At 46.3% G+C, this 23,968-nt stretch overlaps 3 protein-coding genes across 8 annotated transcripts in view; 1 reads left to right on the forward strand and 2 right to left on the reverse strand.

The window, feature by feature from the left end:
• Positions 1–13,332, reverse strand: part of DUS2 (dihydrouridine synthase 2) — a 57,935-nt gene extending 44,603 nt beyond the window's left edge. For 2 of the 6 annotated variants that reach the window (XM_038367767.2, XM_043495066.1), the window contains exons 1-2: positions 13,201–13,332; positions 7,714–7,856 (exon numbers count right to left, since the gene is read on the reverse strand). In XM_038367767.2, coding sequence (XP_038223695.1) covers positions 7,714–7,856; positions 13,201–13,294 — 237 coding nt within the window. In that variant the 5' untranslated portion in view covers positions 13,295–13,332. Of the gene's footprint in view, positions 1–7,713; positions 7,857–9,241; positions 9,366–12,206; positions 12,683–13,200 lie in introns of those variants that run through there. The other 4 variants (XM_038367769.2, XM_038367770.2, XM_043495065.1 and 1 more) reach the window with 4 other exon arrangements.
• Positions 13,333–13,406: 74 nt separating this feature from the next.
• On the forward strand, positions 13,407–15,348 carry DDX28 (DEAD-box helicase 28). The gene has a single exon (XM_038367766.2). The coding sequence runs from the start codon at positions 13,407–13,409 to the stop codon at positions 15,078–15,080; it is 1,674 nt and encodes a 557-aa protein (XP_038223694.1). The 3' UTR covers positions 15,081–15,348.
• A 6,171-nt stretch (positions 15,349–21,519) lies between these two features.
• Positions 21,520–23,968, reverse strand: part of LOC119840980 (galanin receptor type 1-like) — a 39,761-nt gene continuing 37,312 nt past the window's right edge. The window contains exon 3 of the mRNA XM_038367776.2: positions 21,520–21,875. Coding sequence (XP_038223704.1) covers positions 21,558–21,875 — 318 coding nt within the window. The 3' untranslated portion in view covers positions 21,520–21,557. The remainder of the gene's footprint in view (positions 21,876–23,968) is intronic.

Consider the following 23,968-nt stretch of genomic DNA (forward strand, 5'->3'; position numbering starts at 1 on the left):
ATTTCCCCAAGTTCCCTGTGTAGACAAGACCTCTGAAGGGTATCATAAGGGGTGAGTGACACAACCCTGAAGAGACTATTCTCTGTTGGTGTGACTATCGAGCCAAAGATACCTATTCCAAAATGCCACATTGGAGCATAACCCTCCAAGAATATGACATGAAAATTGCGCATATTAAGGGAAGAAAAAATATTGTGGCAGACACTTGTCCAGGCAAGAGGGTTATGACCCAAAGCCTACAAAATAGCCGGTGGCTGACTACGCTGTTTCATCATAAGAGGGGGTGTGTGATCGTCAGAACTTCTTAATGCCAATTGGCAAAGGGCTCACTGTTCTGTAAAAGCAACTTCTATCAGGTCAGACAAGCTCACTACACCTAACATACTGCTTTCATAGTATTTATCCATCAATATACTTGTGGGCGGATTCCGTGGGACTGCGCGCCCATGGATGCAGTTTTTTTGGGCGGCTGCCTGCCTCCAAACAAAGGCGAGGCACGGGCTAACATGCCACTGAGCCCCCCTCATTCTACAAACACAGAGCTGCCCAGCTGAAGGAAGCTGCACTCAGCTCCCACTGACTGCAGCTGAATGCTGACTCCTGGGTCCTAGTGCCAGTCACGCGCCATTTCTGTGTGCTGGGAGCCTTCCTGTTTTCTATTCTGTGCAACAGTAAGTGCCCACGGTGGGGCTAGGTTGGGGGGGTGGGGGAAATGAGGGAAGGGAGGGTAAAGGCATGGGGGCAGAGGCAGTGGAAAAGGAAGGGGGTGGAATGGGGGAGGGGGATGGAGAAGAAAAGGGGATAGGGGAATCGCTGGGGGAAGCTGGAGCCCAGCAAGTGGCATCCCCTTAGCAGAAGCTGGGGCTCCTCTGTTAAGCAGGCCTCTACACCTGGACCCCTCCAAGGAGCCCCTCCCATCCAGACCCCCACCACACTGATCCCCACTCCACCAAGCCCCACTCTCCCAGCACCCAGCCCCTCCCAACTGAGCCCCCTCACACCCAGTCCCCCCCACCGAATCCCATCTCCCCACACCCAGCCCCATGCTCCTGAGCCCCAACCACCTTCACCTGGATCCCCTGCAGAATCCCATTGACCCTGTACCTGAAACACCCCAACAAGCCTCTGTGCATTGTTATCTCCCACTGAGCCACCCGCACCCAGATTGCCCCACACAGAACCCTCTCATCCCACACCTGGATCCCCCCCACACTTGGATCCAGCTGGGCTGAGCCTGCCCACCCACACTTGGTGCACCTGGCACAGAGAAACAGGGCCCCAGGATGTTTCTGGGGCAGGCCCAGCCCTTGCATTGTCTCAGGGTCAGGCGAAGCCTCACTGCTGACTCTCTGTACTGATGGAGGTAGGAACTTCAGGGTGATCTCCCACCTCAATGCAGCCAGTGGCCTGTCCTCCCCACTGCCATGTTGGAGCCACATTTATTTATTGACAAATAAAATTTGCAGCATTTTTCAGAATTTTAAAATATTGTGTGCATAATTTTTAATTTTTTTTGGCGCGGAGTTCCCTGAGGAGTAATCAATAGCATCTTGCAAGGTATCAAATGTAAGGTATCAAATGATACACCCTTCATTAATCATTGTGAAATGAATGTATAGACACTATATAAGGAGTTACACTTACACAATGAAGATATGTTTTAAAATCTGTAACATGGTAGAGTTCATAAACAAGTTCTTTGCCTGAAAAAGCATGTTTAGTCACCCCTCTCTGTTTCAGATGTAAACTAAGCATTATTATTCAATACAATAGAAGCCCCATGTGTATATGCAACCAACAAGGGGATGTGAAATTATCAAGAAGAGTAGATTAAAATCAGAGAGCATTTCAAAAGGTTTAGTGAACCATAACTGAGCGATAAATGCGAAATTTTTGTTATGAATTCACAGAGGAAATTCCTTGAAGGGTGGGGGTGTTTATGAAAGTTCAGATCCTTGTTTTGAGTGAAAACCAGCAGCTCTGTCAAAGACTGAATCCTTGGGAGAAAATCAACTTCATTACACAGGAAATGGAACTACTACTAAGTGTAGATCTAAGATTTCGTTTTATGTTTTGTTTTATATATGTAACCATTTCTGTTTCTACTTATCAGCCTTATTCACTATCTTATAAAGTTTTATTATAAATATATTTCAGTGTTGTAATATTATTAAGGACCAAATCCCGAGTTGTACCAGTCAAGCTGTGTGTACACTCTCTCTTTGGGGCCAGCTTACCTGGTAATTTCTGAGCGCGTTCAGAGACAGGGGTTGGAAACTGCTACTCAAGCCAAGATAGCGCAAGTCTCTCTACTCTGCCTGGAAGGCTCACTCCCAGAAGTATTAAAGACAAACCCCATAATGCTAGCCCACTTCAATCCTTTGCCTCTCCTCCAAGAATGCTAACAAATGGGAAAATTAGAGGTAGTTCTGGTGATGGCTTTTGTTCATAGACAATTTTCCATTTGCAACTAAAATTAAACCACCCTGTTCCTTTCATTGAGGCTCCCAAATAGTAATCAAATAAACTTTCATGACCAACCTGTGCTGGATTCAAAGGGCAACATAATGAAAGGCTCTATATCTACCAATATCTTGAGTCATCTATTTCCTCTTAATGTTATTTTTTTTAATTAAGGGAGTGCATGTGTAGCCAATTGGTCCATTTTATCATTCATTTATTGAGTGTTGTGTGATTTTATAATTAACTCATATGCTATATCATAGATAATCATTGTATGCTACATAGATTTCAATTGTAGGATTATAGAAGTATAAGAATGATCAGTAATTAGAAGAGATAAGTATGTATTAGATATCTGAGGCCTGGTCTACACTACAGTTTAGGTCGAATTTAGTAGTATTATCTTGATTTAACCCTGCACCCATCCACATGACGAAGCCCATTTTTTCAACTTAAAGGGCTCTTAAAATCGATTTCTTTACTCCACCCCCGATGAGGGGATTAGCGCTGAAAGTGGCCTTGCTGGGTCCAATTTGGGGTACTACGGACGCAATTCGATGGTAGTGGCCTCCGGGAGCTATCCCAGAGTGCTCAGTTGTGACCGCTCTGGACAGCACTCTCAACTTAGATGCACTGGCCAGGTAGACAGAAAAAGGCCCACAAACTTTTGAATCTCATTTCCCGTTTGGCCAGCATGGCGAGCTCACCTGCACAGGTCACCATGCAGAGCTCATCATCATAGGAGACCATGAAGTCCCAGAATCGCCGAAGAGCTCCAGCATGGACCAAACGGGAGGTACGGGAGCTGATCGCTGTATGGGGAAGACGAATCCGTGCTGGCAGAACTCCGTTCGAAAAGGCAAAATGCAAAATATTTGAAAAAAATCTCCAATGGCTTGAAGGACAGAGGCTATAACAGGGACCTGCAGCAGTGCCACATGAAAATTAAGGAACTCAGGCAAGCCTACCCAAAAAAAGAGAGAGGCAACGGCCACTCTGGTTCAGAGCCCCAGATATTCCACACTTCTATGATAAGCTGCATGCCATTCTAGGGGGTGCAGCCACCACTACCCCAACCCTGTGCTTTGACTCCATCCAAGGAGTGGGAGGCAACATGGAAGTGGGTTTTGGGTGCGAGAAAGATGATAATGAGGAGGAGGTTGTAGATCGCTCACAGCAAGGAAGCGGAGAAACCGGTTTCCCCAACAGCCAGAATCTGTTTCTCACCCTGGACCTGGAGCCAGTACCCCCTGAACCCACCAAAGGCGGGCTCCTGGACCCTAAAAGCCGAGAAGGGACCTCTGGTGAGTGTACCTTTGTAAATATGATACATGGTTAAAAAGCAAGCGTGTTTAATGATTAATTTGCCCTGGCATTCGCGGCCAGTACAGGTACTGGAAAAGTCTGGGGATGTCTAGGGATGGAGCGGAAATCCTCCAGGACATCTCCATAAAGCTCTCCTGGATGTACTCCCAAAGCCTTTGCAAAAGGTTTCTGGGGAGAGCAGCTTTATTCCGTCCTCCATGGTAGGACACTTTACCACGCCAGGACAGTAGCACATAGTCAGGAATCATTGCAGAACAAAGCATTGCAGCATATGGTCCCGGTGTTTGCTGGCATTCAAACAACATCGTTGTTGTTTATCTCTCTGTGTTACCCTCAGGAGAGTGATATCATTCACGGTCACCTGGTTGTAATAGGGTGGTTTTAGTAAGCAGACATTCAGAGGTGCCCGTTCCTGCTGGCCTGGTTGCCTGTGGCTGAACAGAAATCTTCCCCACTGTTAGCCATGCAATGCGGGGAGGGGTGAAGCCATCATCCCAGAGAATTGGGTGTGTGTGTGTGGGGTGGTTAGTTGAGTTTCTGCTGCATGTGAACCTGGAAACAACAGCCCCTCCTTTTAAATTGACAACTCATTTTTAATGGGCAACCCAATGGCTACTTCGTATGGTAAATGAGGGCGCTGTTGTTTGAAGCCATTCCCACATGTTATGAAGGTTAAAGAAGCCAAAAGACTGTGGCTTACCATGGCTGCCTGCAAGCTGAATTCTGCTGCCCGCCCTGTGTGAGTGATCTCTCACACCAAACCGGCATACCCTCAATAAGAGGCAAAATGCGACCTTGTAATGAAAACATATGTGCTATGTAATGTTAACAGCAAGGTTTACCATGAAAGAGTATCCATTGTTCTATAAAATGTGTCTTTTTAACTACCACTCTCCCTTTTTTTCCCCCCCCTCCACCAGCTGCATATGTTTCTCCTTCCCAGAGGCTAGTGAAGATTAGAAGGCGAAAAAAACGCACTCGCAATGAAATGTTCTCTGACCTCATGCTGTCCTCCCACACTGACAGAGCACAGCAAAATACGTGAAGGCAGACAATCTCAGAGTGCAGGAAAACACAATATGACCGCGAGGAGAGGTGGTGGACTGAAGATGGTAGGTGGCGTCAGCTTGCTGAAAGAAGGCAGGAGTCAATGCTCAGGCTGCTGGAAGATCAAACTCATATGCTCCAGCGTATGGCTGAGCTGCAGGAAAGGCAGCAGGAGCACAGACCATCGCTACAGCCCCTGTGTAACCAACCGCCCTCCTCCCCAAGTTCCATAGCCTCCTCACCCAGATGCCCAAGAATGCAGTCACCTCCGGCCACCCAGCCACTCCACCCCAGAGGATTGCCCAAGCAACAGAAGGCAGGCATTCAATAAGTTTTAAAGTGCTGTGCGGCCTTGTCCTTCCCTCCTCCACCACCCCTCCCAGGCTCTCTTGGCAGTTATCCCCCTATTTGTGTGATGAATAAATAAAGAATGCATGAATGTGAAGCAACAATGACTTTATTGCCTCTGCAAACAGTGATCGAAGGGGGAAGGGGAGGGCATTTGGCTTACAGGGAAGTAGAGTGAACCAAGGGGGTGGGTTTTCATCAAGAAACAAACAGAACTTTCACACCGTAGCCTGGCCAGTCATGAAACTTCTCTGATGCGAACCGCGCCCTCCTGTACTCTTCTAACTGCCCTGGTGTTTGGCTGCGCATAATCAGCAGCCAAACAATTTGCCTCAACCTCCCACCCCGCCATAAATGCTTCTCCCTTACTCTCACAGATATTGTGGAGTGCACAGCAAGCAGTAATAACAATGGGAATACTGGTTTCGCTGAGGTCTGAACGACTCAGTAAACTGCGCCAGCGTGCTTTTAAATGCCCAAATGCACATTCTACCACCTTTCTGCACTTGCTCAGCCTATAGTTGAACAGCTGCTGACTACTGTCCAGGGTGCCTGTGTTTGGCTTTATGAGCCATGGCATTAAGGGGTAGGCTGGGTCCCCAAGGATAACTATAGGCATTTCAACATCCCCAATGGTTATTTTCTGGTCTGGAAAGTAAGTCCCTTGCTGCAGCTGTTGAAACAGACCAGAGTTCCTGAAGATGCGTACCTTTCCCGGCCATCCCATGTTGATGTTGGTGAAACATCCCTTGTGGTCCACCAGTGCTTGCAGCACCATTGAAAAGTACCCCTTTCGGTTTACGTACTCGCTGCCTTGGTGCTCCGGTGCCAAGATAGGGTTATGGGTTCCGTCTATCGCCCCACCACAGTTAGGGAATCACATTGCAGCAAAGCCATCCACTATGACCTGCACATTTCCCAGGGTCACTACCCTTGGTATCAGCAGCTCCGTGATAGCGTTGGCTACTTGCATCACAGCAGCCCCCACAGTAGATTTGCCCACTCCAAATTGATGCCAACTGACCAGTAGCTGTCTGGCGTTGCAAGCTTCCACAGGGCTATTGCCACTCGCTTCTCAACTGTGAGGGCTGCTCTCATCTTGGTATTCTTGCGCTTCAGGGCAGGGGAAAGAAAGACACAAAGTTCCATGAAAGTGCCGTTACGTATGCGAAAGTTTTGCAGCCACTGGGAATCATCCCAGACCCGCAACACTATGCGGTCCCACCAGTCTATGCTTGTTTCCCGGGCCCAGAATCAGCGTTCCACGCCATGAACCTGCCCAACTGACACCATGATGTGCACATTGCAGGGGCCCCTACTTTGTGAGAAGTCTATGTCCATGTTCCCAGTCTATGGCATCTGCGATGGAAAAAGGCCCGAAACGATTGTCTGCCGTTGCTTTCACGGAGGGAGGGAAGGGGGGTCCTGACGATATGTACTCAGAACCACCCACGATAATGTTTTTGCCCCATCAGGCATTGGGATTTCTACCCAGAATTCAAAGGGGTGGCGGAGACTGTGGGATAGCTACCCATAGTGCAACACTCCGGAAGTCGATGGTTGCATCGGTACTGTGGACGCACTCTGCCGACTAAATGCACTCAGAGCATTTGTGTGGGGACACACACATTCGACTGTATAAAAACGTTTTCTACAAAACCGACTACTATAAATTCGACCTAATTTCCTAGTGTAGACATATCCTAAGTAAGTAAGGTTAAAACGCAAGGCCTACAGGCTGAGGCCTGTAAAATGTTAGCTTAGCTATACTAAGCCACTGACTTAAGAAATGCTTGACATAGGTAAGTGACCAAAGAATGACCCCATGTCACAAGATGAAAGGAAAAGATGTTCCTATGGGTGATCTTGCTAAAAATGAACAGTAAAATAATTTTTTGCCGACAAGATACCTGGTAGTCACATTTTTCTGACACATGGTGCGCTATTTGTGTAAATGCTAATGAGGTGTAGTCAGAATATTATAAAATGAGGTTGCCCAGACTAGAAAAATTGAGCTTCCTATGGAAAAGTCTAGCAGGAACCATCCCTCTACTAGTGATCAATTGGCAAGGCAGCCACCAGACTGTAAGAATATTGTTTAGGATGTGAGTATAACTATACTCGTAACTTGTGCATAGGTCTTTATATGCGCGTAATCATAACTTTAATTGTAACTTTAATAAAATTTATAAAACAGACTTGTACTTGTAAATGTACGAGTGGTCACTATCTTTGGTCCTTATGTGTTCCTAGAGAAGCTAAATCCGAAGCAAATAGCAGAGGTGACTTTCACTCTGTTAAGCTTGAAACTGTAGCCACCAGAGCCAAAGCCATGGTGGTGTAATACCACATTACAAAATTAACTTTAAATAAAATAAAAGGCTACACATGAAAGTTTGAAGACCATAGAGTAATAATGCTAATCCCTTTAACATCCATGAGGATATGACTACTAAGAAACCAATATTGTTCATAAAACTGCCATATCATAAGAAAACAGAGCCTCCCCCATCTCCTTAGCCTTCATACCTCACAGTATACAATATCAGCACCAAAATCCAAAGCCAAAAGACGCATGGGTAATGTTCCAACCCGCACCATGGGAGCCAGAATTTTCTTGCTTCTGAAACCGAGTGCTGGAGTGTTCACAGTCATTCCTTCTGTTGTATGCTCTGAAATAGAAAGCAAAACAAATGAGAGAAACATTCTCTCTGCCAGTGTACATGTAGAATCAATATTTCCTTACCCCACTGCCATCAAAATTCATGTTGTTGTTTTTTTAAACCTACAATTTATTACTAAAAAAAGTTGTCCGCTTGCTTTTTTATTTTGATAGAAAATGGATCTATCTAAAGGGATTAACCTCACATTTTCTCAAATGAATTTCTTCAGGAATCCCTTCATTTGACTGCTAAGGAGCAAAGTAGACTTTTATAAGCCAACCATCTAATAGAAATACAGGTGAGTCTTCACTTCCAGCCTTACAAGTACTACTGTGTACTTATAACTAGAGTCCTGTGCAGATACAAAATTATATCTGCGGATGAGGATATCTGTGGATATAAAGTGGATATCCGTGGAGATGCAGGGCTCTACCAGGAATTACAGCAGCACGTCGGGATGCCACTCACAGGAGCCAGCACCCAGCCCAGTCAGCTCCTCCAACATGGCTTTACTGCTTCCAGTGGGCACCAGGCTCACCAGCAGCTGTCCTTGGTCACACTAGCATGTGCAAGCAGCTTGCACACTCATAGAGAGGAGTCCTTTCCATGCAGTGGTGTACATCTTTTGTCTGGGAGCACACAGTTATTGTTGATGAGGCCTGGTGGCAGAGAGGAGTCAACTCGACACCAGGAGGAGGATGGGAAAAACAGACTAGACAAGGAGCTGCAGGAGGGAGGAACTGAGATTGGTTGGGTAAGATGACAGGGGACAAGGTAGAGGAAGGGTTTGGAATGTCTGAGCAAGCAGACTGGCATGAGAAGCCGGAGAAGTGGAGCGTGGAAGCGGCTGTGTGAGGAAAACAGGACAGGGATAGGGTGGAGGGAACAAGGCACAAGGGATAAAGCTTGGATGGTATGAGCAGAAGGGTCTGTGCCCATTGCAACACGCTCCCTTACAGAGACTGCAATGGAACCAAAGATTTCTGCCCGAGTCTAATCATTCCTCTGCCGTCACCAAATACTTGTGAAACCCTCTGACAAAGTATCTCATTTCTCTCTACTACTAGTAGACAGAATTACAATCAACTATCAGTTACTCCATTAGCTCAAGTAGCAGAGGTGTGTATGGTAGAATTAAAGGTTCTAACTCTACTGATGACCCATGTAGGGGTTGATAAGATGTCACAGGATGGAATTTGTACTTTTGCAGTTTAGATTTTTATAGCCTAAGAAATTACACAGAAATCCAAAAACACTAGATGAAAACATTATAGTTGCAAAGTCAAGCTCTCAAGATTTAGGAACTGCCAGAATTAAGGTTGCCTGGGAAACCTTACTTTGACTCCTTTGAGCGTATGCATTATGATACAAACTTTAATTGCATAATTACATACCATTTTTTCCAAAGCATTCCTCCCTCATTCAGTGTTCAGGATAGACTTGCTCTGTGGATGAATCAGGGGTGTGTAATGAAGGAGACTGCTGTCTGTAGGACACCTGCTTCATTTGTTGCAGAATCTGGAAGGTATATAGTAACTGAACAGGGGCTTGCAGGAAAAGAAAGGATGGTTTCATAGTTAAGGCAGTTGAATGCTGCCCCGGTGAACTGGATTCTCTCTGCCACAGAGTCCCTATGTGATGTTAGGCAACTCATTTAAATCAAACCTTTCAGAGGTGGTCACTAATTATGTGTTGCCTATTTTCTGGATACTTGACTTGAGACTTCAGCATGTGATTTGCAAAAGTGATGATTACTTACAATTACAACTGAAGTCAATTGGAGCTGTGAACACAGAGTTCATAACATTATGTAGGACTCTGTAAAACTCAGTCCAAGGCAATTTATGGATGCTTTTGACCTTAATCTCAGTCCCCACATCCGTAAAATGGGGATATAATAACCTCTCATTTCACAGATCTCCTGTGAAAATAAATTCATTAGTGTCTGAGTGCTTCACAAACATTATAGTGATCAGGTGCCATCGAAAAATCCATGAAGGAATTATTAATTCTGTCTTCATAGAAGGATTGGAATAACGTGCAATAAATTAGGCATGGGCAATAGTGAACAATGAGAAAACAAAATACTGAATAGCTGCCAAGTGAGTACCATCCATTATGTGCATTAAATGAGGTAGGAATCCTATGGAAAAAAATACCATGTGAACATGTAATTAAAGACTATCGCAATTAATATGCACAAGAGAAGAGTGAATTGAAGTTATACAGACACCTTAACTCCAGCATTTCCTTGCTTCTAGTGCTTCACTTTGCAACCTTAACAATGTTATTTCAGTTTAGTTTGTGTATTTGATATACACAGTAGAACTCAGTTTATCTGACTAAAAGAAGTGATATGGAATTTATTTGAATAAACAGTCCAAGCCTTTGAGACTTCTAGACTGGAGAACTGCAACACTCCTCTGCTAGGGCTATACTTCAGGGTCACTTTCAGCTGATGTAGAAAGCATCCATTAGACATCAGCTATGGAGATCACATCACACCAACTCTTCAGCAGCTGCACTAGGCTTTCTACGTGATGCTAGGTGCAACAGAAACTGTGGAGTTCAAGCTCTGCAGCCTTATCTTGCTTGTGTCCTCTTTCACAACGAGCTGTTACAGTAGCTGGAGTCAGCTACATACTACTCCTGCGGGAACTATGTGCCAAAAGACTAAAAATTCTGTGCACACTATTTTAAAATTCTGCAAAAATTTGCAAATTTTATTCATCAATAAATAAATGTGGAGGCTCCAGCACGGCAGTGAGAAACAGGCCACTGACTTCACGGAGGTGGGAGATCACCCCCCACCCCTGGTGGTGAGGCACATCCCAGGGCTCTGCCCCTCTGTGCCAGGAGCACCAGGTATGGGCAGGCAGCTCAGCCCAGCAGGATCCAAGTGTGGAGAGGCTTAGTGTGTGGGGGGGAGTGGTTCCAGGTGTGGGATAAGAGGGTTGTGTATGGGGAAATCTGAGTGCAAGTGGCTCAGTGGAGGGGCCGGGTGCAGGAAGGATCTGGATGGACAGGGGCTTGATGGTGGGGTTCTGGGTGCAGGAGCAATGGGACTATGCAGGGCATCCAGATGAATGTGGTTAGGGCTCAGCAGGGGGGTCTGGGTGTTGGAGGGCAATGAGGATCAGCAGGGGGGTATGGAGAGCTCAGCGCGGGAGTCTGGGGTGGAGGGCTTGGGCGGACAGGAGAGCAGCTCCCCCGTGACTAAGTAGTGATGGGCGCAGGAAGCGGGAGATGGGGTTCAGCATTTCCTGCAGCCAGGGAAAGTTTATGGGGGTGGGTCTGACCCAGTCCCAGCAACTCCCTGAAGGGGAACTGTGCTCCTTCCCCACCCCCAGCTCAGCTGGGACTAGCAGCTGAGCCCAGTGCAGGGTATGAGCCACTGGCCAAGGCAACCCTAATGCTGGATGGTGCTCGGTGGGATGGGTGTTTTGAAGGCTTGGAGGGGAGTTTTGGGTGTAGGGGGCTGAGGCTCTCTGGTACAACAAACTGATCTATCCTAGCATTCCTCCCGACGTTTTCCTGCCATTGCGTTTCATCTTGGGATCTCATTGTTGTGAGAGTCCCTCCTCATCTTTCCTATTGGCCTCTCGTTATTAGGGTTTCAATCCTCTGCCTTGTGGGTGTAAAGTCAATTTTTCACACAACTGATTGGTTAATTTTAAGTCAGTCAGAGGCAAAAGTTGACACATTAGCAGAACCTGAGTGAATAGCCTAAAGAATCACAGCACCCAGAATCTACATTCTCAAGCAGTTCCTCACAACAAAAGAAGCAACAAGTGCAAGATGACAATTTCATAGTAAGAGATCTGGGGGATAGTTTTTCTTCTTTGCCTACTGGGTCAGCATATACTTAAGACTGATCTAAAGTAGGCAACTAGAGTTTGGACTAAACAGGAAAACAGCATATTTGGAATAGGGTGCTCCTTTCATATATAGTTTAAACTATGCAGGTGAACTGGCTAATTAGAAACAACTTGTAATGTGTAATATAACACCTGCACGTGATCTAACTTTTAAAGTTGCAAGTATGCCAGGAGCCAGTGTCCTCGAATAAAAACTGGGAGAGGTTGTTGCAGCTGTCTTCATCACCTTTAAAAATGATTTGCCTTCAGATATTTTGTAGTATACTTTGTTACTCTCTCAGGACCTGATTGAAAGCCCACTAAGTCAATGAATCTTTTTCCATTGACTTCAATGGGTGGTGCATGAGGCCCCTATTGACCAGATCACTTTCTTATGTCCAACCAATTTTAATTACAAACAAGGGACCTCCTTCTGCTACCAAATAAGTCAATAAGAGTTCTATCAATACATGAAACATCCATTAGCATTATTAACGCTTACCATCTGCGCATGCATCTGAAGAACACAACCCTATGGTTTAAAAATTGGGCAGATATCTACTAGTTAGAGGTGTCTACTAAGCCTCCTAGTTAGAAGCGGATACAGCAAGATCCGGGGGTGGAGAAAAAAAGCCATTAGTGCAGTGGAAGAGACAAAAAATGTTCTCACTGCATGAGGCAGGGAGTGACTGGAAAGTGCCTGGCAGGTGCTAGGCACCACGGTATTCTCTGTCTCTACAAACTATCACCATGGTGCCCTAGGGGGCAGCTCGGTCTTCTCAGTACTGGCTCCCACCCAACAACAAGGATTCCTGCCAAGGGATTGGTCCCAGGATGGTGCTCAAGGGCCTGCATCTTTTCTACTGACAATCTGAGCACCCCTGGACTAAGGAGACCAGGGGTTGGGGAGGGAGAGAAGCAGACACTGGAGCAGTTATAAGAATGGGGAGAAACGGGAGCCCCTGAAGCAGCCGGAGATGGGGATAACAGCCCAGCAGGCCAAGGGAAGGAGAGATTATAGCAGCTGAGAGGATTTGCGAGGATGTTAAAAGCCCAGGGGGATATGACAAGGAGGTGGCCATGGCAATAAGGGGGGGGGGGCGGCACTGGGGCAGCCGCAGGGAGGGGTTGGAGCTGGAAGGGAGGAGCCGGACCTGGAGGAGGGAGGGAAGCGGGAGCCCTGGGAGGGCACAGGGCCTGCCATGGGTGAGCCTGGGGACGGGGATGTGGGTGTAGGTGTGGAGGCACAAGGGGCTATGAGAATGGGGGCCTATGGGGGAGCCCCTGGGCCGGCCGCGAGGGGAGGGGAGCCTGGGGCAGCTATTAGGGGAGCGGGGGGGAGCCCTAGGGCCGGCCCTGGGGGGGGGGAGGGAGGGAGGGAGGGAGCGGGCGCGCATCCCCATCGCGGAGAACCAGCCCGCCAGGGCAGGGCGCCCCACACACTGGAGCCGCCCGGCTAACGCCGCCCCTAGCCAGGGCTCGCCAGCTCCGCTCACCTGCCGAACTGAGCCTGGCCGGCGGCACCTCGCTCGCCCTCGCGCTGCACGGCCTCAACCGCCCACCGAGCCTACAGCGGCTCCCACTGCGCATGCGCCTCCCCTCCCGGCACTCGTGGGGCACGTCATCAGAGGGCGCCCCTTCGCCTCCGCCCCCCACGTGGGTGCTTCTCGAGCAAGGCGCGGGGCCGCGGTAGCCGCCCGGGATGGCGCTGAGCAAGGCCGGGGTGCTGATGGCGGCCCCCGGGGAGCTGGCGCTGGCGCTGGGCGGGGCCAGGACTTCCGCAGCGCGACTCCTCCTGGTGCGCTGGGTGCAGGGCGGCGGCCCGCAGCCCCCGGAGAATGTGGTGCGGATCCCCCGGGCCTTGCGGCTGCGGCTGGCTCGGGAGCCGCGCAGGCGGGGCCGGGAGGTGCCGGTGGTTCCGACGCGGGCGGGGAAGCTGCTGCTGCGGAGCCGGCGGCCGCAGCTGAGCCAGCCTCGCTGCCTGACGCTGGGGCGCTGGGAGCGGCCGCTCCTGGTCTCGGCGGGCTGGAAGCACCGGCGCGCCTGCGGGGACTACTTCCAGCTGGAGCGCTCCCAAGAGCAGGCGCCGGCCCTGGCCCCGCAGCCTCCCCGAGCCGCGGGAGGGGACGCCTCCTTCCAGGCGCTGGGGCTGGGGCCGGCGCTGGTGTCCGCCCTGCGGTCCCTCTCCATCACCCAGCCCACGGCCGTGCAGCGCCGCGCCATCCCCGCCCTGCTGCGCGGGGGGAACGCGCTGTGCGCCGCCGAGACGGGCAGCGGCAAGACCCTGGCCTATCTCCTCCCGCTGTTCCAGAAACTCCTGTCTCGGCCCGCGCTGGGCCCGGCCTGGCCGCCCTCCCCTCGCAGCCTGGTGCTGCTGCCCTCCCGGGAGCTGGCGGAGCAAGTGCGCAGCGTGGCCTCCTCCCTGGGCCGTTCCGTGGGGGTGCGGGTGCGGGAGATTGGTGGGGGCCGGGGCATGGCCAGCGTGAAAAACCAGCTCCGCTCGGATCCCGATGCCGACTTGCTGGTATCCACGCCTGGGGCCCTGTGCAAGGCGCTGCGGAAGCGGATGGTGAGGCTGGAGCGGCTCTGCTGCCTGGTACTGGATGAGGCTGACACGCTGCTGGACTCCACTTTCCTGGATCTGGTGGAGGAGGTGCTCATGCAAGCCCCCATTGCCCATAGCCCCAAGGAGGTAGCTGACCAGTGGGACATCAAAACCCAGTTAGTGATCGTCGGAGCCACCTTCCCTGAAGGACTAGGTCAGTTGCTGAGCAAGGTCACCAATCTGGGCCGCTTCACCACTCTCACCAGCCAGAACTTGCACCACCTCCTGCCCCATGTCAAGCAGAAATTCATCCGCCTCAAAGGCAGCGACAAGTCATCTGAGCTACTGCAGCTCATCAAAGACCAGGGCCCCTCTAGCGGAGCCCTTCTCATCTTTTGCAACAATGCCAGCACTGTCAACTGGCTCGGCTACATCCTAGATGATCACAAAATCAAGCACCTGAGGCTCCAGGGACAGATGCCTGCAGCTATGAGAGCAGGCATTTTCACCACCTTCCAGAAGGGACAAAGGGATGTCCTCATCTGCACAGACTTAGCGTCCCGTGGACTGGATACCAGCCGTGTGGAGCTAGTAGTCAACTATGACTTCCCATCCACGTTGCAAGACTATCTCCATCGGGTGGGGCGGGTTGGGCGCGTAGGCAGCGCAGTGCCTGGGACTGTGGTTAGTTTTGTAACCCATCGTTGGGATGTTGATCTGGTGCGGAAGATAGAGACTGCAGCCCGGAGAAGGACCTGTCTCCCTGGGATGGAGACTGCCATTAAGGAGCCTTTGCCTAAAACAGACCTGACTCCGGCTGACAAACAATGAAATGCTAATGTTCAAATTGGATTTAGGGTGCTGATAATGACGTCTATTGAAGGCTAAATCAGCTAAACTTAGTTTTGTGAGTCAAAATGAGGATATGGGTGAAGAAACAACATAACAAAAGTGTTAAAGTTACCACTTCTATCTAATTAGTTACTGGCAGGTGCACTGATGCATATCAGTATGAACTGCTACTTCATGCTTTTTTAAATCTAAACAGATGTAACAAACCCCACAACTAATAAATAAATGCTAAATTTTCCTCTGTTTAGAAAGGGCTGCATTGCATTTGTTCAGTTCCTGAAATCTTATAATTTTCATTTCAATTTAAATTAGGCATGACTTGAAGAAATTACCTATTAGTTGATTTATTATAGTCTTGAACATAGTACAGATAAGGTATCGGTGCATAATTACAATATTCCCCATTATCCTCAAGTAGGCAGTGATTATTAGATGCAACTTACTTAAAAGTAGCAGAAATAACAATTGACTTCTTCAGAGTGTTAATGTACTTTCTTTGAATGCATTTTTTTCATGGGTGAAGGTGTTTGGCTTGACTATGGAAATTGAGTCCTTTTTATCTACAGAATAGGTAAAGCAGATGTTGAGGTAGTGTAGCCTTGGTCTATTTTCTTTCTCAACCTTCATGTGGAAATACTCAGATCTGAATGTGATTTTGATCCTTCAAGGAAGTTGAGACCAGCTATTTCTAAGAGGAAGTAGCAACATAAAATGGGAAAGGAAGACACCTTTCAAGCTTGCATTCTACATCACTTTTAGGTTACCTGCCAGTGGGGGACGGATGAGGGGGTGAACTTACGTGCTACTTGTTGCTTGAAGATAGGGTGATCATATTTCCCTAAATTAAAAATGGGACAATGGTGTATTACCGCCTTTACTTACATGCTGGTGGTGGTGGTGGCACTGCCTTCAGAGCTGGGCAGTTGGAGAGTGATGGATGCTGGCCAGGCACCTGGCTCTGAAGGCAGTGGCAACACCAGGTGGCTCAGGCCAGCCCTGCAGGGGCTGCTGGCCCAAGAGGGCTGGTGTCGCTACTGGCCAGAGGGGCCGTTAAAACTTTTTTTTTTTCCCCCAAAGCTGGGCATTTGTCCCATTTGCTCTTACCCGAACAGTCCTCTGCGCCCCTGTGGGGTAAAAGCAAATGGGACAAATGACCAGATTTACCAAAAATGTCATGATGTCCGGGATAGAGCTTAAAAATGGGACTGTCCTGGCAAAAATGGGATGTATGGTCACTTTGGCAGGGTGGACCAGGCCCTAAGGGCCCCCTGCTTGAGGCCTCGTGACCCTGCCACACCTCACCCCAGAGAAGGGCTATGGAGAGAGTCCTCCAAGTTACTTAGAGTGGTTGTGTGGGAAACAGCCAATCAGAAAGGGGCTGCAGGGGGCAGCCAATCAGGGCCCAGCAGTCTAGTATAAGATGACTGCAGGGCCAGTGTGAGGTTAGTTCCTTGCTGGAGTTGGAGGAGCATAGATGGTGTGCCTGACTTGTTGAAGGAGTTCTGGCCTGGTGGCTGGAATTCAACCAGGACAAGGCCCTGAGGTAAGGATGAAGAACATCCTGGGCTGTGAGGAAATGGCCTGCGGAATCATAGCAGCATCTTAGCACCTGTTTGCCGTGCCCCTTTAACTATCTTTAGGATCTCTGGGCTGGGATCTGGAGTAGAGAATGGGTGTAGGCTCCCCCCCAGAAACCACTAGGAAAGTGGCTTTGAATCTGATGCATCCCATATGGGGAAATGAACTCTTTGAGGCCCAGCAGGAGAGCTGGGGCCTGAAAGGCCTAGAGAGGGCGAGGACATTGCCTCCAGAGAGAGAGCCTTAAAGTAGTGGTTCTCAACTGGGGTTCACAGAGAACTTCCAAGGGGTTCATCAACTCATCTAGATATTTGCCTAGTTTTACAACAGGCTACATAAGACACTAGCAAAGTCAGTACAAACTAAAATTTAATACAATTACTTGTTTATACTGTTTGATGTACTATACCCTGAAATGTAAATACAATATTTATTTTCCAATTTATTTTATAATTATATGGTAAAAATGACAGCAGTTTTTCAGTAATAGTATTGACACTTTTGTATTTTTATGTCTGATTTTGTAAGCAAGTAGTTTAAGTGAAGTGAAACTTGTGGGGTACGGAATACAAATCAGACTCCTGAGAGGTTGAGAGCCCCTGCCCTAGAGTACAGCTCAGTGTCAGAGCCGAGGCCATTTTAAAGACTGAAGGACTAATTAAAGGCCTGAGCCCAGGGAGGGCTACCAGGAAAGAGACCAACTGAGCGGTACTGGGATAGGCCCCCGGTTGGACTGTTTCCCCGGAAGGAGTTTTTATTTCACATGCAGAGTGTGAGACTTGGCCAGAGGGCTAAGTCACCAAAGACCCATCACAAACTTAAGAGAGTGAATGCAGGCACACGGAATGTTTGTAAGAGATGAATGCGACCCCATTACAGTCACGCTACGTAAAGAGAGCCTATAATTCTATGTTTCGCGTTGGAGTTTGTAGTAGTAGTAGTAGTAATAATTAATTTAATAATGTGGTTCTCTAAGATAAATAGAGCACCCCAATCAAGTTTAATGATTTTTCAGATCAGGGAAATGCAATGGTAAATGCAGTTAATATAGTTGGACTTCAGTAAAGCATTTGTTGTGGTATCACATGGGAAATCAGTTACATTAGAGAAGATGGGGATTAATAAATGATAAGGTGGGTAAGAAACTGGCTAATGGGCAGAAGGGAGTGGGTTGTGCTGAAAGGTGAACTGTTGGACTGGAGGGAAGTCACTAGTGGAATTCCTCAAGGAGTAGCCTTAGGGCCAGTCTTATTAAATGTTTTCATTAGTGATCTTGGTACAAAAAGTAGGAGTGTGTTGAGGCATTGTCAATACAGAAAAGAATCAGAATATTATAGAGGAGGAACTGAATGACTTTGAAGACTGGAATAATAGAAATGGGATGAAGAAAAGGAGAACTTGTGGCACCTTAGAGACTAACAAATGTATTTGAGCATAAGCTTTCGTGAGCTACAGCTGGCCCTTAAATGTAAATGTGATCCTAGGATGTATCATGCAAGGCATTTCTAGTAAAGATAGGAAAGTATTAATGCTGTTGTATAAGATACTGGATGACCAGAATCGTACACAGTATTCAAATGAGGTCTTACATGTTCAAGAAATATGAATTCAAATTGGAACAAGTTCAGAGAAGGGCTGAAAGAGAGAGGCTGTCATGATCAGGGGAATGGAAGGCCTGTCTTATAAGAGGAGACTGGAAACGGCTTGTTTGGTCTAGCAAAAAGAAGGCTGAGGGGATATAATTGGTCTCTAATACATTGGGTGGGGGGGATAAACCTCGGAGGCGGTGAAGAACTTTTTAAGCTAAATGACAACAAAGACAGACAGGTATAAACTGGCCATGAACAAATTCAGGCTGGAAATTAGAAGGTTTCTAACCATCAGAAGAGTGAGATTCTGGAATAGCCTCCTCAGAGGAGTTGGGGCAAACAACTTAACTAGTTTTGAGAGAGCTGGACAAGTTTGAGTGGGATTGTATGATAAGGTGGCTTATGATGGTGGGAGGCTTCCCTGAGGGTTTCTTCTGGTTTATGTCTGATCCCAAAATCTCAGGTGACCGGCTGAAGCATACGTGCTGGAGTTATCTCCATTCTCTGAAGCATCAGATGGCCACAGCTGGCAGTGGGACACTAGATGGGGTGTGCTGATGTGGTAGTGAGCATTCACACTCTCAAGTGCTTAGCTGGCTGCTAATTGATAGCCATCTGTGGAGTTGGGAAGTAATTTTCCTTCAGGTGAGATTGGCAGTGACCTGTGGGGTGTTTCACCTTCTTCTGCAGGGTGGTGTGTGGGTTGCTTGTCAGGATCATCTGGGTCTCTCACTTAATCCCTTGTTACTGCAATGCCTCCAGCATTGGTGCTCCTCAGTCCCACCTATTCTCTGCCTGTGGTACATAATAGTTTAGTCATCTTAGGGGTGTAATTAACCTTGATCTAATTTTTGTTGCTGGCTTGGTGGTGCGAATGCTAGAAGGTGTTGGTAGTCTCTGATAGACTAGAGATCAGATTAGATGATCTGAAGGTCCCTTCTGGCCTTAGATTCTATTATTTGGTTTCAAACTTCTCCTTTTCAGATTCCTGTTTCCAGTGATTTGTGCTCCATTAAAAGATTACAAGACTGTCTGATGCTAAAGGGGGAGTCTGTATATTTTTGTTTGGGCAACTACATGTCTCTGAAGGCAAAATGCTGACACTTAATTAGTGCCTGAATCTCTATTACAGTCCATTGTCAGAGGCTCACTGAAAAAGGGAGCCTGAAATGCATGTGGTGTTCAATTGTCTTTGATCTAATACAAGACAAGGGACAAAGCTATATTGTAGCAGCTTACTTCATTAGCTTCTATATTCAGTTGGCACCAGTCTAATGGAATGTGGTGTCATCCTTAGGTTTAATGGCTATGTCTACCAGCTGAGCAGATGGAGCAGACTTTTTACTTTTAGTGAAGGCTTTTGTTTTGAATTTTTGATACTAGAGTTTGAATCTTCTTCCCATTATTTAGCTATTGTACACAATGGACTAAAAGTCTAATTGGGGAATTAAGTTCTCAGGACAAAATTCATCATTCTTCACTGTTGCAAATCTTGGTTGTGTATAGTACATCTTGTATATTATCTAAGGCTCTTGTAGTTAACCAGTTTAAGCTCCCACCAGCCAATATGGAGGTATATAGCATCCCCATGTTTCAGGGTAGCTCAATTTCCCCTGTCTCTTTCAGTTACATGAGTTTTGACTCGTGACTTCCAGTCCCATCCTGAAACTACTAGATAATGCTCTTTCTTCCTCATTACACACATTTCCTTGATATCAAGAGTTCCTCAAGGGAAATGAGCGAAGAAATGTAATAAGGTATCCACTATGTGGATCAGAGAAGATAATTCTGCCCTCAGGTTATGATGAGGGACAGTGAAGAGAGCCTTAGTTTTTTGGTGTGGTCTTAAGATCCCAGTAAACTTATGAAGGATGTTTTGCTCACATATTAACGTATAAACTATAAAGTGGTAAAGGGTTAAGTGACTGACAGGTATTATAACCATGTTGCAGACATTCGTGTATGTTACAGATGATTATAGCAGTAGAATCTTTTATACGTAGTTATAAACAACCTATTTGGCACGTTGGTTAATCAATAAACCATTTATTAATCCTTTGAAAACCATACATAAAACCTTAATAAAGGTGGTGGTTATGTTTTGTGAAAAGGATTTTAAGTCCCTTGAGCAGCTTGCAAGTCCCCCCCCCACACACACACCTTCTCTTAGGTCACTTCAACACTGCTGAGTCTGAATTGCAGAACACAATGTTTAATGCAATGTTTTCAAGTTACATAACAGTGAAAAAAATAAAATATTCAGCCATACAATGTAAAAAAATAACTAGCATGGCACTTTGTATATTTACAAACACCAGCTTTATACAGCACTAATGCTCAGTTCAAAGGCCTCAGAATGATGGTTGCTATGGTACAGTTGATGCTTTGGCAAGGTAGGCTCACAGTATGTGTACAAACAGAACCTTGTGTAAACAATACCTTTGAACAGAAAGACACTGACACTTAACAATATATTCCTAAGAATTTTAGTTTTAAATCTCGCTGTCTCCCCCTCGCTGGTCCTAAACGGACCAGCATTAGAGACAATGATTGGTAATGTTTTCCTGAATGTAACTGGTACTAACATTCAAACCAGGAAATATACAAGGTGATACAGAGCAGAGAAATATAAATACTTAGATCTCTGAGACATAAATTGTGACTCTGGTCAGTTACATGAATGCACTGAGCTTCTTTTACTCTATCAAAGAGGGCTAGGAAAACCTGTCATGAAGAAGGGAGACCTGGTCTCAGCAAATTAATTAAAAATAAATGCAGCTCACATACACTAGAAACACTGACATCCAGATGTGATTTAAGATACAACAGTAGCATTAGAGACTTTGCAATAAGACATTTTCCCAACTACTTCAAGCAATCACTCCAAATACTTTATCATTAATAAACCACATCCCAGTTTGCATTCAGCTTGACTGCTCTTTGCAGGACACACAACTGAATTATTTTCTTATCAGATATAAAACTCCACCTTCCATCTAAACTTATGCCTCAGCCTCTTTGTGTGAATCTGGAAGTATTTAAGAGCTTGTGTGGTATGTTTGAGCATTTCTGCTATATAGAATCTAGTGGTTAGCAGCAGCTGTTTCTGTGTGAAGTATGCTAACAGCTGCATTAAGGAATGGCTCATGATTCCATTGACATGATGAATGAATCACTCTTGAGGCACTCTGCTTCAGAATCATATCTATAAAAGTGGGGTCCCCCCTCCCCATCTTCTGTTTTTTCCAGTACATTCTACTAAAATGCATTTTCATTTTTTATGCCCAAGTCACACATTAGTCGTTGAGTGGGTGGTAGAAAAGTTCTCCAGGCGTATTCTCACAAGCTTCTCAGCAGGAGTTGGCCGCAGGAGGAACTTGCAGGTGAAGACTTGCCGGCAGGCCTTGCGGAAGTTCTCCGAGAGGAAAGCATAGATGATGGGGTTAATGCAAGAGTTCCCATAGGCTAAGCAGTGAGAGATGATGCGAAAAGTGAAGGAGATGTTGTTCAGGGGAAACTGACCAAATTCTGCCCACATCGTGATGATGTGGTGCGGCAGCCAGGAAATCAAGAATACAGCAACCACAAGTAGCACTGTCTGCGCTGTCTAGAAAAGACAAAGCCACGTGTTAGATACAGCCGGTGTTGGAGATGATCTGTTTTGTGCCTGAATTATAAGGTTTCTTTTCCCCCTTGCCTGCGGCACAGGTCACTGCTGGACCAGTGATCAAATCCAGTAGGACAAATCCTATGCTTTCAAAATGCCAAAAAACAATACCTCATTTAGTTATGTTTCATGCTTTTCATTGATGTCTGCAGAGCATTAATGTTACCGCTATGCAGATCTATAGTGCCTGCCTTTCAAAGCTCTCGGAAGTGCTTACTAATAGGTACTGTATGCAGTGGACCACTTCACCCATCACTGAAATGCAGCAGCTGTGTAATGAAACACAGGAACACTATTTTGGATAGGTGGAATGGAATTGAGGTGAACCAACAGACCCAGGTTAAATAATGAGATTTAATTGCTTCAGGTCAGGACCTTGGATTTTTTTTTTTTTATTCTCTGAAAAATTCAAGCCACCATAACCCTTAATACACTGCTGGAACTCTGGTTCAATATATTCTCAGAAGGAAGAATGCAACCTGATAGACCACCACCTTTGCATCTTTCTTCATGCTTTCCGGATGCCTCCTAAATAAGTTGTCAGGATCTTCATCCCTACGTGTGAAGGCACACTGACAGGAAAAGAGCTTTTGTTTTTTTTAGCACAAGGTGGTGATTACTGTGTGTTAGCTAGCCCTCTGTGGAAACAGAAGACAAGGCACTTGCATTTTACTGCCATGTAAACTAGATGAGGTCAAGCCCAGATGGAGGTACGGTGCTGACCTTGTTTAGCTACCTCAAGGTAAATCCTTCCAGTGCGTTGTCTCCACTTAGCTCACTGTAAAATTCTATCACTTGTGTGTATTTTCACTGTAAATAAAAAAACAAACTTGAATTGATGAAGACAAAGCTTTAAACAGGGAGGATGGTCTTCTAGCCCTAACACACTTGGACTTGGGTAACAGAGGTTCTGTTTTCACCCAATGAAATTAACAAGAACTTAAGACATGAGGAGAAGACTTACTTTGCACAATGCATAACCTGTGGAACTACTGCCATGTGAGAGGCCAAAGGCCTAGCAGGATTGAGAGGATGAGACTTTTATATAAGTTGTAGCATCAGGTATATTCTATCTGCAGTTACATTATATAGGATCAAAATTGAAGTGATACAAACCTGTATCGTAAAATAAGCCAACCACATAAACTTAGGAAGAAACATACTGCCCTAATGGGCAGGTTATTGCACACAAATGCAAGAAAACATACAAGGTGCCTTCTTAGAAACACATCTACTTTAAGCCACTGTCAGAGACAGAATACTAGAATTCAAGGAGAATTGGTCTGTTTCAGTACAGCAGTTCATATGGTATGCCAGCCTGCAGTGATCTATACAGTAAGCCATTTCTCCCCAAAACTTTGAAATATCCTTGAGCTCCCTGAAAACAAGATATGGATAATAAGTTGGTTATTCTGAATTACAAATAAGACAGGGCAGAAGGAGATATTTCCTCACTAGCTCACAGTATCATACATTAAGTGATACTAACCAAGAGGAAAAAGAAACATGGTTACAAACAAAACAAAAGTAAAAATATGCTTTCTAGGGTCTAAAACTTAGCAGTTTACAATCCTGGTCTAAGGCAGTTTCTCATCTACAACCAGTTCTCAGCATCTTCACCCCACCCTGGCTGAAAGATTCCAGGAGAGCTAGCCTCTTGTCCCTTAAGTAATGGATAATGAGGGGTTCTCTTCCCTTTTAATAGTCCAGTAAACCTTTCAAATATTTTCTTTTAAAGTGTATTACCAAATAAAATTCTCCCATGCTGATGTGCAGAGGCCTTGCTATCTTCTTGAAAACCAGCTCGTCCTACTGATGTGATTACTTTGTTTACCTTAGATGCAAATGTGTTTTCATTGTTTCTGGCTTACAAAGCTTGATCTGGTAGACTGGTGAATCCCCCCTCCTTTTTTTTTTTTTTTTTTTTTTTTTTGGTCTAGCACAAACCTGTTTATACGCTCTATTTAGAGTGCTTAGTCTGACTATATTTAAGGAACATATTTTCAGGACACTTGTATAACTCTTTATGCACT

The sequence above is a fragment of the Dermochelys coriacea genome, chromosome 12 (genome assembly GCF_009764565.3).
Source record: "Dermochelys coriacea isolate rDerCor1 chromosome 12, rDerCor1.pri.v4, whole genome shotgun sequence".
NCBI lineage: Eukaryota > Metazoa > Chordata > Testudines > Dermochelyidae > Dermochelys > Dermochelys coriacea.